This window comes from Cricetulus griseus, chromosome 7 (genome assembly GCF_003668045.3).
Source record: "Cricetulus griseus strain 17A/GY chromosome 7, alternate assembly CriGri-PICRH-1.0, whole genome shotgun sequence".
NCBI lineage: Eukaryota > Metazoa > Chordata > Mammalia > Rodentia > Cricetidae > Cricetulus > Cricetulus griseus.
In genome coordinates, this window is record NC_048600.1 from 91,572,160 (window position 1) to 91,583,734 (window position 11,575).

The following is an 11,575-nucleotide window of genomic DNA, read 5'->3' on the forward strand; positions in this document are numbered from 1 at the left end:
TACCTCTGGCATTTGGGTTCTTGCATGGGTGGCATCATGGTCATATTCCAATGTAGAGTAGATTAAGAGTCCTTTTTGGGGGTGTTTGGGCAGTGGTGGCACACACAGGCAAGGTGGATCTGAGCTGGAGGCCAGCCTGTTCTAGGAAAGGCTCCAAAGCTACACAGAATCCCTGTCCTTTTTTGCTCAGAGATGGGAGAGAACTTCCCCAGCACCACCCACCTTACATATAAGCACTGACAGCTTAATGTGCCTCAGTATTGACCATGTCCCCAGCCCAACCAGAAAGCAACAAAAAGACAAGCAAGAGTTATTTATGGTGAAAAAGAGTATATTTGGAATTAGCCAGCTGGATTCAGTTTAGATGATCCCAATCTGAAAAACAAAAAGGAGCTATGTTTGTGGAAATGAAAGGTTAAGTGAGCTAGGGTGGCAAGGGGGAAGGCGGGGCTTGCTGGGTAGCGATACCACCCACAGAATTGACTGGACAGGATGCTTACTTTGTTGGCAACATCCAGAGCATCATAATCAGGAGCCAAGCGAACGTATGCCTTCTTCTCTCCGTCAGGCCTAAGTAGAGAAGGAAGCCTCAGAGTTGGCTGCTCTTATAGCCCCAAGCCCTCCCACATTGCCCCATCCTCTGCTGCATCAGTGGTTCCTTTGTTGGTGTCATTCTTTTCCAAACATTGAGTTTTCCATCATTTGCACAGAGGGGCCTAAGAGCCACCATGAAGCCAGGGGACAGGTAAACCCACACAAGCTTTCTGCTTCCTGCCTAGCCCCACTCACCTTATGAGGGTGTTGACTTTGGCCACATCAATGTCATAGAGCTTCTTCACAGCCTGTTTGATCTGGTGCTTGTTGGCCTTGACGTCCACAATGAACACAAGTGTGTTGTTGTCTTCTATCTTCTTCATGGCTGACTCAGTGGTCAGGGGGAATTTGATAATGGCATAGTGGTCAAGCCTAGCATGGATGGGAGGATCAAAATGGAGTAAACTGCTCTGGGCACAATATACACCAGGGGCTGTAGGACAGGGGTCCCAAGTCTAAGAGGTGCATCAGACAGTAAAAAGCAATCATCTGATTCAGACTTTGGTCGCTAAATGGTGTCATCACATGCACCTGAACCCTAGGGGGTCCAAGCTCCCAATTTAGAGCCAAAACTTGTATGTTCTCTCCTGTTGAAGGGACCTCAAGCTTTGGAGTAACTACAGAATCATGCTTAATCCATGCACATTCACCCACTGGAGTTCCATGTTAGCACTTTATTATGAAGCCAGATCCCAAAACAAAACAGCAAAAGAGCAGAGGAAACCTGTGCTTGGTGTTAAAATTGGCTATGCTCTACCGATCCATTTTTTTCAGACAGGACCCTACAATGTAGACAAGATGTTCTCAAATGCAAGAGCCACCAAGTTCACACACACACACCTTCTGGTCTGAGAAGGGGTTCCATACATTCCAGACTGGGTGCACCTAGAACGTCAGATGCTCTTGCCTCAACCTAGCATTTAACATTACACATGATTATGAAGTGCATACTGAACCCAGATTCTTCAGGAGTTTTAAGGAATGAACGACATTCCCAGCCCAAGAGCCAATGGCTAGTCTAAACTTTAGGATGATTGAGCCGACAGGAGACAACTTTTCCTTGAAATTCTGAGAGGTCTGGGCTCGAGTGATGGCTCAGAGATTAAGAGCACAGGCTGCTCTTCCAGAGGTCCTGAGTTCAATTCCCAAAAACCCACATGGTGACTCACAACCATCCATTATGAGATTTGGTGCTCTTCTGGTGTGCAGATATACATAGAAGCAGAATGTTGAATACATAATAAAAAAATAAAAGCCCTTAAAAAAATTCTGAGGTCAAACTTTACTCATCCAAATGTTTTTTTTTTTTCAAAAATTTTTATTATGTGGGCTGGAGAATGTCTGCATGAACCCAAGTGCCCAAAGAGGTCACAGGTGTCAGATCCCCAACAGCTGGGGTTATTATAGGAAGCTGTAAGCCACCGGATGTGGGTGCTGGCAATCAAACCCAGGTCCTCGGAAGAGCAGTCTGCACCCTTAACCAGCCTTCATCACACAAAAAACGCTAGTTCCAAATAAGAAAATAAGGTCTCTAATTCCCCCATACACACAACCCTCACATGTGTCTTTCAGTACACACATTTCATCCATTCCTCCAAACTTCTTCTGGACAGAGTTAACATTTGCTGGTTAATTAAAGAGTGCATCACTGCCCCATGCACATAAATTAACCAATCCACTCCCTCACTCTCACATACTCCTTCCCGCGAAAAGAGCCTAGACACTTGGAGGCTTAAGATGAACAGCATCTCTTTGAAGTAGACTTTCATATTGATCAGATCACGTTAATCATTAACACACAAAAATCTCAGGCTTCTGCCAGAGCAGCACATTGGACAAGTATAAGGCAAGCTATTGGGCGGGTGGTAAATCAGCAACCTCAACGCCTTACAACAGACCAGTGGGTAGGCGATCAGTACTGACTTGTTTCTCCTGGGCGCGCTCTTTCGCGGGTATTTGGGCTGCCTCCGGAGCCGCAGGGTCTTGGGCCGCCGGAAGGTGGGTGACGTGCGGATCTTCTTCTTTTTGTGGCTGTGGACGCCTTTCAGCACTGCCTTCTTGGCTTTCAAGGCCTTCGCTTTGGCTTCGGCTTTGGGAGGGGCAGGAGCTGAGAGAGAAGGAAAGGTAACTACAGAGCAGCATTCACAGACTGATCCCTTCCGGCGGCCCTGTCAGCACGTGCATCAGTGGTTCCTTTGAAGGCATCATAGGACTCAGGAGAGTCGATTTTTTTTCCATCATATGCACGATACTGCAGGCGAAGGCCATTAACCCGGAGTCACACCAAGCTCATGCGTGTCACCCCGTTTAACGTGGAAAAGGAAGCCGTTCCGTAGAGGTCTGGGGACACGGAGCGCCACCCTGTGGATGTTAAGTAGCTCCCCAAAGCAAACTGCTTGTCTGTCGGCGGCCAGCGAGGCCGGCCGGGTGGTCTCTCCAACTCCCTTCACGGGAAGCAGCCATGCGGCGCGGCCCACGCGACCCTAAACAGCCAGGTAGACCTAGCCGCGACAGTGGCTCCAGAGCAGTCCCCCATGGCCTAGCCCAGCGGCCACCGTCCCCGTGAGTCCGCTCTGCGAATATCCCAGGCCAGCCCGCCACAACCCCAAGCCGCAACACACCTTCCTTCTTCGCTTTCGGCGCCATCTTGGCGAAAAGGATTTCCTATCCTCGTTCCCATGAGCTTATACGATGAAGTCTCATCAAAGTCTCGCGATAATTCATACAGAGAGCTGATTGGGTGAACAGTAGTAGAGGGCTTCCTGGGAATTGCAGTTCCATTTAATTTCCTAGCGCCCTAGATAAAGCATGCGCCACCCGTCACTTCTAAAGGACGTTGGGAGTTGTAGTTTTTTTCGGAGACAAGTTTTTGTTTGTTTGTTGTTTTTGATTTTTGTTTTTTTTCTGGGGCGTTATAGTTTATAAAAGATCCATGTTTATTTTTCCAGACCTAAGCCTGCGGGTGTTTATAGCAACCGCCGATTCAGTCTGGTCCTTGCCAATTCACTTCTTGAGCAATTTCCAGCCTTGGAGAAGAGGTTTGCCTGTTAGAGGCTAGTAACACTAACAACTGGCAAGAATACAATTTGCGGCTGGGCGGTGTTGGCGCACGCCTTTAATCCCATCACTCCGGAGGCAGAGGCAGGTGGATCTCTGAGTTCGTGTTCGAGACCAGCCTGATTCTCCAAGAGCTAGTTCCAGGACAGCCTTCAAAGCTACACGGAGAAACCCTGCCTTGGAGAAATGCTCAGCATTTAACATCCTGTACTTTGCCAGACAGTGGTGACACACACCTTTAATCCCAGCATTCAGGAGGCCGAGACAAATGGGATCACAGTCAGTTCAAGGCCAGTCTGGTCTACAGAGCTAGTTTCAAAACAGTTAGGGCTGTTGCACAGTGAAACTCTGTCTCGAAAAACCAAAAACAAAGTCATGTACTTCTCTTTCAGAGAACTTGAGTTGGGACTCCCAGCAACCATAACTATGTGGGCACATACCCACACATAAATAGTATTAGAAAGAATTTTTAAGCTGAATGTGGATTGTACATGCCTTTAGTTCTAGCAGTTCAAGCCTGACTTAGACTGCATGCCAAGGATAGCCAGAACTACATAGAGAAACCCTGTCTCAAAAAACAAACAATCACCGGGTGTTGGTGGTGCACACGCCTTTAATCTCAGCACTCGGGAGGCAGAGGCAGGCGGATCTCTGTGAGTTCGAGGCCAGCCTCATTTCCAGAGGGAGTGCCAGGATAGGCTCCAAAGCTACACAGAGAAACCCTGTCTCAAAAAACCAAAGAACAAAACAAAAACAAACAAAAAAGAATTTAAATAAATATAATCTGTAGCTTGATGTGGTAGCACACACTGTAAAACCAACACCAGGAGGTAATGGCAGGCAGATCTCTGTGAGTTCAAGGTCAGCCTGGTCTACAGAGCAATTTGCAAGCCAACCAGTTATATGTTGTGAGACCCTATCTCAAAATCCTAATCCTACTACTACTATTACTACTACTACTAATAATAATAATAATAGGGGCTGGAGAGATGACTCAGATGTTGACAGCACTGGCTGCTCTTCCAGAGGTCCTGAGTTCAATTCCCAGCACCCACATGGTCTATAATGAGATCTGATGCCCTCTTCTGGTGAGCATGCAGGCAGAACACTGAATATGTAACAAATAATCTTTGAGGGGGAGGGAATCGAGACAGGGTTTCTCTGTGAAGCTTTGGAGGCTGTCCTGGAACTCGCTCTGTAGACCAGAGTGAGTTTGGCTGGCCTCAAATTCACAGAGATCCACCTGCCTCTGCCTCCTGAGTGTGGGGATTAAAGGCGTGTGCCACTACCACCTGGCCCCAAGATTTTATTTATTTATGTGTATGTGTCTGTCTGTCTGTGTGTGCCTGTGTGTAGGTGCCTACAGGAGCCAGAAGGTTTCAGATATCCCTGGAGCTGGAGTTTTTGGTGGTTTTGAGCCACTATATGTGAGTTCTGGGAACTGAACTCAGGTCCTCTGTAAGAGCAGCATGTACTCCTGGGCAGTGGTGGGGGAAGCCATTAAGACAGAGGCAGGCGGATCTCTGAGTTTAAGGCCAGCCTGGTCTACAGAGAGAAACCCTGTCTCAAAAAAACAAAAGAAAAAAAAATCCCACAAAAAACACAACAGAGGACATTACGCACTACTAACTGTTGAATCATTCATTGTACAGCCCCTTATGTTTCAAGCAATTTTATTTTGCGTGTATGACTTTTGCCTATATGTATATGTCTGTGCACGTCTGTGCCTGATGCCACAGCCCAGCAGAGAGTGTACAATCCCCTGGAATTGGAGTTACTGGTGCAGTTGTAAGCTGCCTTGTAAGTGCTGGGAACAAAACCCCTGTCCTTTGCAAGAGCAGCCTGTGTTCTTAATCCTGAACTGTTTCTGCAGACCTAATCTTTTGGTTTTTGTAAGCTGGGTATGGCCTGGAACTGCCGGCCTCTGCCTCCGAGCGCTGGGTTTATCCAGCTCTGGATTGCCTGGAGCTTTGGTAATAAATCAGGCTGGCTTCAAACTCACAAAGATCTGCCTGCCTCTGCCTCCAAGTACTTGGAGGCCACCATACCCGACCTTTTTTTTTTTTGACAAAAAACTCACTCTGTAGCCCAGTCTCATGAGTGCTGGAATCACAGGTGTGAGCCACCTTGCTAGACTTCAGCCACAGCTGAACATGATTTCTCTAGGTCAGGGGTTCACAACCTTTATTACACATGTGGTAGTGATCCCAACCATACAATTACTTTCGACATTACTTCATAACTGAATAATGTAACCCAGCGTTGGTGGCACACACCTTTAATCCCAGCACTCGGGAGGCAGAGGCAGGCGGATCTCTGTGAGTTCAAGGCCAGCCTGGTCTATAGAGCAAATTCCAGGAAAACCTCCAAAGCAATACAGAGAGAAACCCTGTCTCAAGATATATATATATATATATATATATATATTTTTTTTTTTTTTTTTATACCGGAGGCTGTCCTGGCACTCACTCTGTAGACCAGGCTGGCCTCGAACTCACATAGATCCTTCTGCCTCTGCCTCCCGAGTGCTGGGATTAAAGGCGTGTGCCACCAACGCCCGGCCTCCTGTGAATAATTTCATAGTCGTCAACTCTGAACTAGTTGTCCCTTTCTAGGGCTGTGTTCCATTCATCTTCGCTTCTTCAAATTTAGCTTCAGACAATTTGTGTGTGTGTGTGTGCGTCCGCGCTCGCAAATAAGTAAAAGTTGTTCTGGTTTTGACTGTTCTAATGGGGGGTCGGGGGAGAAAAAGGCAAACACCCATAACAGAACGGAGTCCTAGAGTCCCAGAATGTGACTATGCTAAAAGACGAAATTCACAGTCTACCTAACACGTCTTCATCCTCTACGGGAGGAAGCTCGACGGAGAAGACAACAGATCTGAGATGTCTGGTCCTTGGTGGACACTTGGTTCAGATCTTGGCACCCCCTTTAGGTGCTTCGTCCCACCTCTCGGGGCAGGAGGGCAAGCAGGGGCAGACTCTATGAGTCACGATCTAGGCTTGGAGTCGTGGAGGGAAGCGCCGCCTCTCCTTGGGCCCCTTCTCTCCCCCTTTTCCCCTCGGCGGCTCTGGCTCTTGCCAGATGCTGCGCTACAGTCACCGGTTCCCCATCACCAGTTCCGCTGGGTAAGGGGGTCCCAAGGAAGATGCAGCCGCGAAGAGAGATGGAGGGGAGAGAGGCTTAGGGGACCCCAGTCTGGAAGGCTGCAGCCTGGGTGGAGGCAGTCTTGGTGTGGGGTAAAGAATCTGTCCCGCGAGCCGGAGCCGGGGCAGCGGGAAGGAGGAGAGGAGAGGAGGGGGTTGGCGAGGGCCGCGACTAGGGCGGCTGCAAGCTCGGGAGCGGCGGGGTGCGGGGCAGGGGGCGGCCCTTCTCCAGGAATTTCCGGGGATCGCGTTACAGAGTTCACCGAGTGGGGACGGAGTGGGACGGCAGGCCTCGCCGCGGGTACCGGCCCTCGCTCGCCCCTCCTCCCACGGTCGGCGGGCGTCGGCAGCGCCGCCCCTGGGCGCACTGACCCGGAGTGGCGGGGCGGCCGCGCGCCCCCGGGCCGCTCTGTTATGGTAGGGCCACCCCAGCCCCGCGTTGTCGTCGGGTCTCCGCGGCCCCGGGTTATCGTGGGGGCTATCAGACCCCGTGTCATTGTAGGGTCCGCGCGGGCCCGGGCTCCCCGGGACGCCGCCACTCCCCGCCCACAGCTAGCGGCCGGGGGCTCTCCCCGCCCCCGAGTGGTCTTCGGAACGCCCCGGGCGCGGGTGATTGTGGGCTCTCCCAGACCCGGGGTGATCGTCTCATCCCCTTGGCCCGCGGTGGTCGTAGCGTCTCCGAGGCCGAGGGCTCCCGCAGGCTCCCCTTGGCCGCGGGTGATTGTCGGTACCCCGCGGCCGCGGGTGATCGTCGGGTCCCCACGGGCCCGGGTCGCTGGGGCGGATCAGGCCCTCGCGCCTTCCCGGGGAGCCCCGCAAGGCCGCAGACAAGATGAACATTCTGGCGCCCGTGAGGAGGGACCGCGTCCTGGCGGAGCTGCCGCAGGTAGGCTACAGGGCCACGTCGGGCCTCTGGCTGTAGCGGACTGTGGGCGGGGAGAGGTGGCGCCCGAGCCGTTGGATTGGGCCCATCCCTGTCGCCCGGCCAGGCCCGCTGTTCCTGGGTGGTCCGCTTCCGACCCCACCCCCCAGCCCTGGCTGCTTGGCCGCGGGACAAAAGCCCCATTCTCACAATGTCCCTCTCAGTCCCTGAGGAAGGAGGCCGCTTTGCACGTGCGCAAAGACTTCCACCCCCGCGTCACTTGCGCCTGCCAGGAGCACCGGACAGGCACCGTGGGGTGAGTTAGGAACACTCCTAACTAAAATTAAATAAATAAATACTCAAGAAACTTTGAAGGCATTCAAATGACCCCTTCGAGGTTACATGGTTATGCCTCAGCTCTGACGTTCTCCTCTTTTCTCCCAACTGGGTTGTTTTGAGACTACGGAGAAGGTATCCGACGTGAGAGGTCATACACTATCCATAACTATCCATAGAGCCTCCAGGTTGGGGGTGTGTGCAGCTCAGATAAAGAGGGAGAGAGCCCTGGACCATCATGATCCCTCCCACCCCAACACACACACACACACACACACACACACACACACACACACACACACACGCAGAAAGAGAGAGTCCAGTCGTGAAAGTCCCTAATGTTGATCACTGCCCCCCAGCACATGCGTTTAGGACCTTCCAGGCTTCCAGGGAGGCTGGCTGTAGATGGTAATGTAACTTTCTGCTTAGGTGCAACTAAGACCCAGTAAGTGTGTTAGAACCCCCTGGAGTGAAAAGTTGATATTCACTTCCTCTGTCCATTTACTTTACTGTCCAGCAGATTTAAGATATCCAAGGTCATCGTTGTGGGGGACCTGTCTGTGGGGAAGACCTGTCTCATTAATAGGTAACGGGGTGCTGGAGCTTGGCTGGGCCAGGACACAGTAGGATCCGGTCTTCACAAGGTGGGCTGTGCTACAGGCTACTTGGTGCCTCCTCAGGTTCTGCAAAGACACCTTCGATAAAAATTACAAGGCCACCATAGGAGTGGATTTTGAGATGGAACGATTTGAAGTGTTGGGTGTCCCCTTCAGTCTCCAACTGTGAGTGTCTCTTGCACCCCTTCCAGCTAGCCTTGTCACCCTATTCTGTATATCCTGTAATCTAGGTTCTGTTCTCCTTTCTTCTAGTTGGGACACTGCTGGGCAGGAGAGGTTCAAATGTATCGCTTCCACCTACTACCGAGGAGCTCAAGGTGTGGATTCAGCCCTGTAATGCAAGCAGCCTAAGAGCACATCATGCTTCTCAGTAGAGCTGGGAGGGGGGGTGGTAGGGAAAATGAGCCAGAGGCATGTGTCAGTCCACCAGCATACAGCTGTTTCTGTCCCTCTTTCAGCCATCATCATTGTCTTCAACCTGAATGACGTGGCATCCTTGGAACATACCAAGTATGTAAGGATGCCCAGAGCACAGTGGGAAGTCCAGGGAGGCTTTAGACAAGGTGATCAGAAAAAGAGGGTGTCTCTAAGGGCTGTGTCTGTAGCTGAGTGGAAGGGAATGTGTCAGCATAGCATAGATAGGAAACTGGGATCAGTCCTTGGAGTAATGGGGAGGGGGCCAGAGAAAAAAATCAGAGCTAGTAACCAGACATAGGAAAGATGGTGGATGGGGCCTGTCAGGCTGACACATCCCAACGTCTGTGGCAGGCAGTGGCTCGCTGATGCACTCAAGGAAAATGACCCATCCAACGTACTTCTCTTCCTTGTGGGTTCCAAGAAGGACCTGAGTGTGAGTGTGCCATTGGTGGTACTTCCCAACTTGGTAAGGGGACCCATCCCCAATCTGACACTGATTTTCTCACAGACTCCTGCTCAGTATTCCCTAATGGAGAAGGATGCCCTCAAGGTGGCCCAAGAGATTAAGGCTGAGTATTGGGCAGTGTCCTCCCTCACTGGTGAGTTGGGGGCCCCAGCTTTCTGCTGTGTGCACCTGCCCACCTCTCCTCACCCCTACATCTGTAGCTGCATCCAGTGTTGTAGGCATACTGTTTCCCCTGAGCACCCGTTTCTGCTCCCCATATCAGGTGAGAATGTCCGGGAATTCTTCTTCCGTGTGGCAGCATTGACCTTTGAGGCCAATGTCCTGGCTGAGCTTGAGAAGTCGGGGGCTCGGCGCATTGGAGATGTTGTTCGTAAGTGCTTACTGGATCGAAGGTGGCAGAGAGCAAGGGGAGGGAGGGAGGGAATGAACCCTCCAATCCCTGATTCATCTATTTCCCACCCTTTTCCAGGCATCAACAGTGATGACAAAAACCTCTATCTAACTGCCAGCAAGAAAAAGACCACATGTTGTCCCTGAAGAGTGAGGATTATCCAGAAACTGCCCATTCCTGGGGTACTGTGCCACCCCAACTTCAGAATTCAACCCCTGGACGTTTGCACTGACTTTTCAGACCAAAGAGCTTCCCCTTGAAGGCAGTGCCCCCAGAGTGTAACTGGGACCATGCTAGTCTCTTCCTGCCCATGGCACCATGCCAAAGACTGGATGATCCTGTACTCCTCTGGGGCTGGGGCTCTCCAGGGTGCCTGGGGGAGTGTCAGTGTTCGTGCTGCTTTTGCTCAGCCTGCTGGCCCTTTATTATGATGATGCTTAATAATTCCAGCCTTATACTGTGCCTTATGCATTAAAATTTGTTTATTAGCATTTTCTGGGCTGGAGTCCTTTACTGGGGGAAAATAGATGTAGATTGGGTAGGAACATGTAGTACTTTAGAGACTGGAGCCCCTGTGGGGATTCTGTCTATTCCTGCCCCCTAAGACAGGGTTCAGCTGGCTGACACCTCAGAGACCAGGTTTTGGCGGACTGACTGTATCCTCTAGATCCTCACTGGGTTAAAATCTGAATAGCTTCCTTTCTTATTCCTTGCTATTTTCTTCCTTCCTCTCTGTCTCCCTCTCGCTCTCTCTTTGAGGCATGACCTCTAAAGTAATAGGTATCTGAGTACTGTGTGACAAATGTCCCTAGAGAGACATGAACAAACCTCTGTTTGTCCCAGACAGAGAATTGATGACAGACTGAAGTAAGGATATGTATCATCTAAGTCCAACTTGATGAACCAATGAGTTTTATTCAGGTTATTTACAGGAGTATGGGTGAGTGTCTACTTACAGGAGTGGAAATGACTCAAATACAGCTGCCCCAGTATGAGTGCTGGCTTATAAAACCTGGAGCTTGCTGCACATCCTTCAGGCAGCTGAACAGGTTGGAGGGTCTATCTTCCAGCCAGTTCGGCTTATCTGAGAGTGTCTCTAATTAAGTCCTGACTGCTTAAATATGCTAGTATATCTACTCAATTTCAGGGACTTCTGAAGCCTTTGAGCTGTTTTTCCAAGTTCTGTAAACCAATACATGAGACATCATTAACAACAGGTTCTTGCCATTCAGTTTTGGAATGTCACTGACAGCAATGGTAAATAGCCCTTATTGTCTTAAAGCTTCTTGGGCCTCATTGGTCAGCAGCTCCTACGGAGGTAATCTATCCCTAGCACTAGGGGTTTATATTTATTTTTGAGATGGGCTTTTATGGTTAGCCCCAGGTGACCTGGACCTCTGAGATCCACCTGCCTCTGCCTCCCAATTAAAAGCACATGCCATCATACCTGGTCTTGTCCCTGTTTGTTTATTTACTTATTTATTTTAATTTTTGGGTTATTTAATCTTTAGATAACACTTGCTGTCCTAGAACTCACTATGAAGACTAGGCTGGCCTCAAACTTAAATGTTTGGATTAAAGGTGGGCACCAGGGAAAGATATGGCTCAGTGGTTAAGAGCAATGACTACTCTTTCAGAAGACCCCAGTTCAATTCCCAGCATCCACATGGCAGCTCACAACTGCCTGTA

At 50.3% G+C, this 11,575-nt stretch overlaps 2 protein-coding genes and 3 non-coding genes across 7 annotated transcripts; 1 reads left to right on the top strand and 4 right to left on the bottom strand.

Moving 5' to 3' along the window:
* Positions 1 to 310: 310 nt before the first annotated feature.
* Positions 311 to 3,355, bottom strand: Rpl23a (ribosomal protein L23a). Of its 2 annotated transcripts, none has more exons than XM_027426608.2 (5): positions 3,216 to 3,355; positions 2,518 to 2,701; positions 790 to 966; positions 501 to 570; positions 311 to 375 (listed from the first exon to the last, which is right to left on the bottom strand). In XM_027426608.2, the coding sequence occupies exons 1-5, from the start codon at positions 3,238 to 3,240 to the stop codon at positions 361 to 363; spliced, it is 471 nt and encodes a 156-aa protein (XP_027282409.1). In that variant the 5' UTR covers positions 3,241 to 3,355; the 3' UTR covers positions 311 to 360. The 2 variants fall into 2 exon arrangements, with proteins under 2 accessions (XP_027282409.1, XP_027282408.1); XM_027426607.1 differs by having other exon boundaries at positions 2,518 to 2,722; positions 3,216 to 3,255.
* Positions 644 to 708, bottom strand: LOC113831373. The gene has a single exon (XR_003487402.1). It is a non-coding gene; the product is annotated as a small nucleolar RNA SNORD42 (small nucleolar RNA).
* LOC113831374 lies at positions 1,056 to 1,126 on the bottom strand. The gene has a single exon (XR_003487350.1). It is a non-coding gene; the product is annotated as a small nucleolar RNA Z17 (small nucleolar RNA).
* Positions 2,773 to 2,841, bottom strand: LOC113831372. Its single transcript, XR_003487401.1, has one exon. It is a non-coding gene; the product is annotated as a small nucleolar RNA SNORD42 (small nucleolar RNA).
* Positions 3,356 to 7,546: 4,191 nt separating the features above from the next.
* Rab34 (RAB34, member RAS oncogene family) lies at positions 7,547 to 10,377 on the top strand. 2 transcript variants are annotated; one of them, XM_035448019.1, is made up of 10 exons: positions 7,547 to 7,683; positions 7,884 to 7,975; positions 8,513 to 8,581; positions 8,676 to 8,777; positions 8,865 to 8,929; positions 9,071 to 9,122; positions 9,381 to 9,462; positions 9,538 to 9,628; positions 9,758 to 9,865; positions 9,965 to 10,377. In XM_035448019.1, exons 1-10 carry the CDS (start codon positions 7,630 to 7,632, stop codon positions 10,030 to 10,032), a joined length of 783 nt encoding a protein of 260 aa, XP_035303910.1. In that variant the 5' UTR covers positions 7,547 to 7,629; the 3' UTR covers positions 10,033 to 10,377. The 2 variants fall into 2 exon arrangements, with proteins under 2 accessions (XP_035303910.1, XP_035303911.1); XM_035448020.1 differs by having other exon boundaries at positions 8,516 to 8,581.
* The last annotated feature ends 1,198 nt before the right edge of the window (positions 10,378 to 11,575 follow it).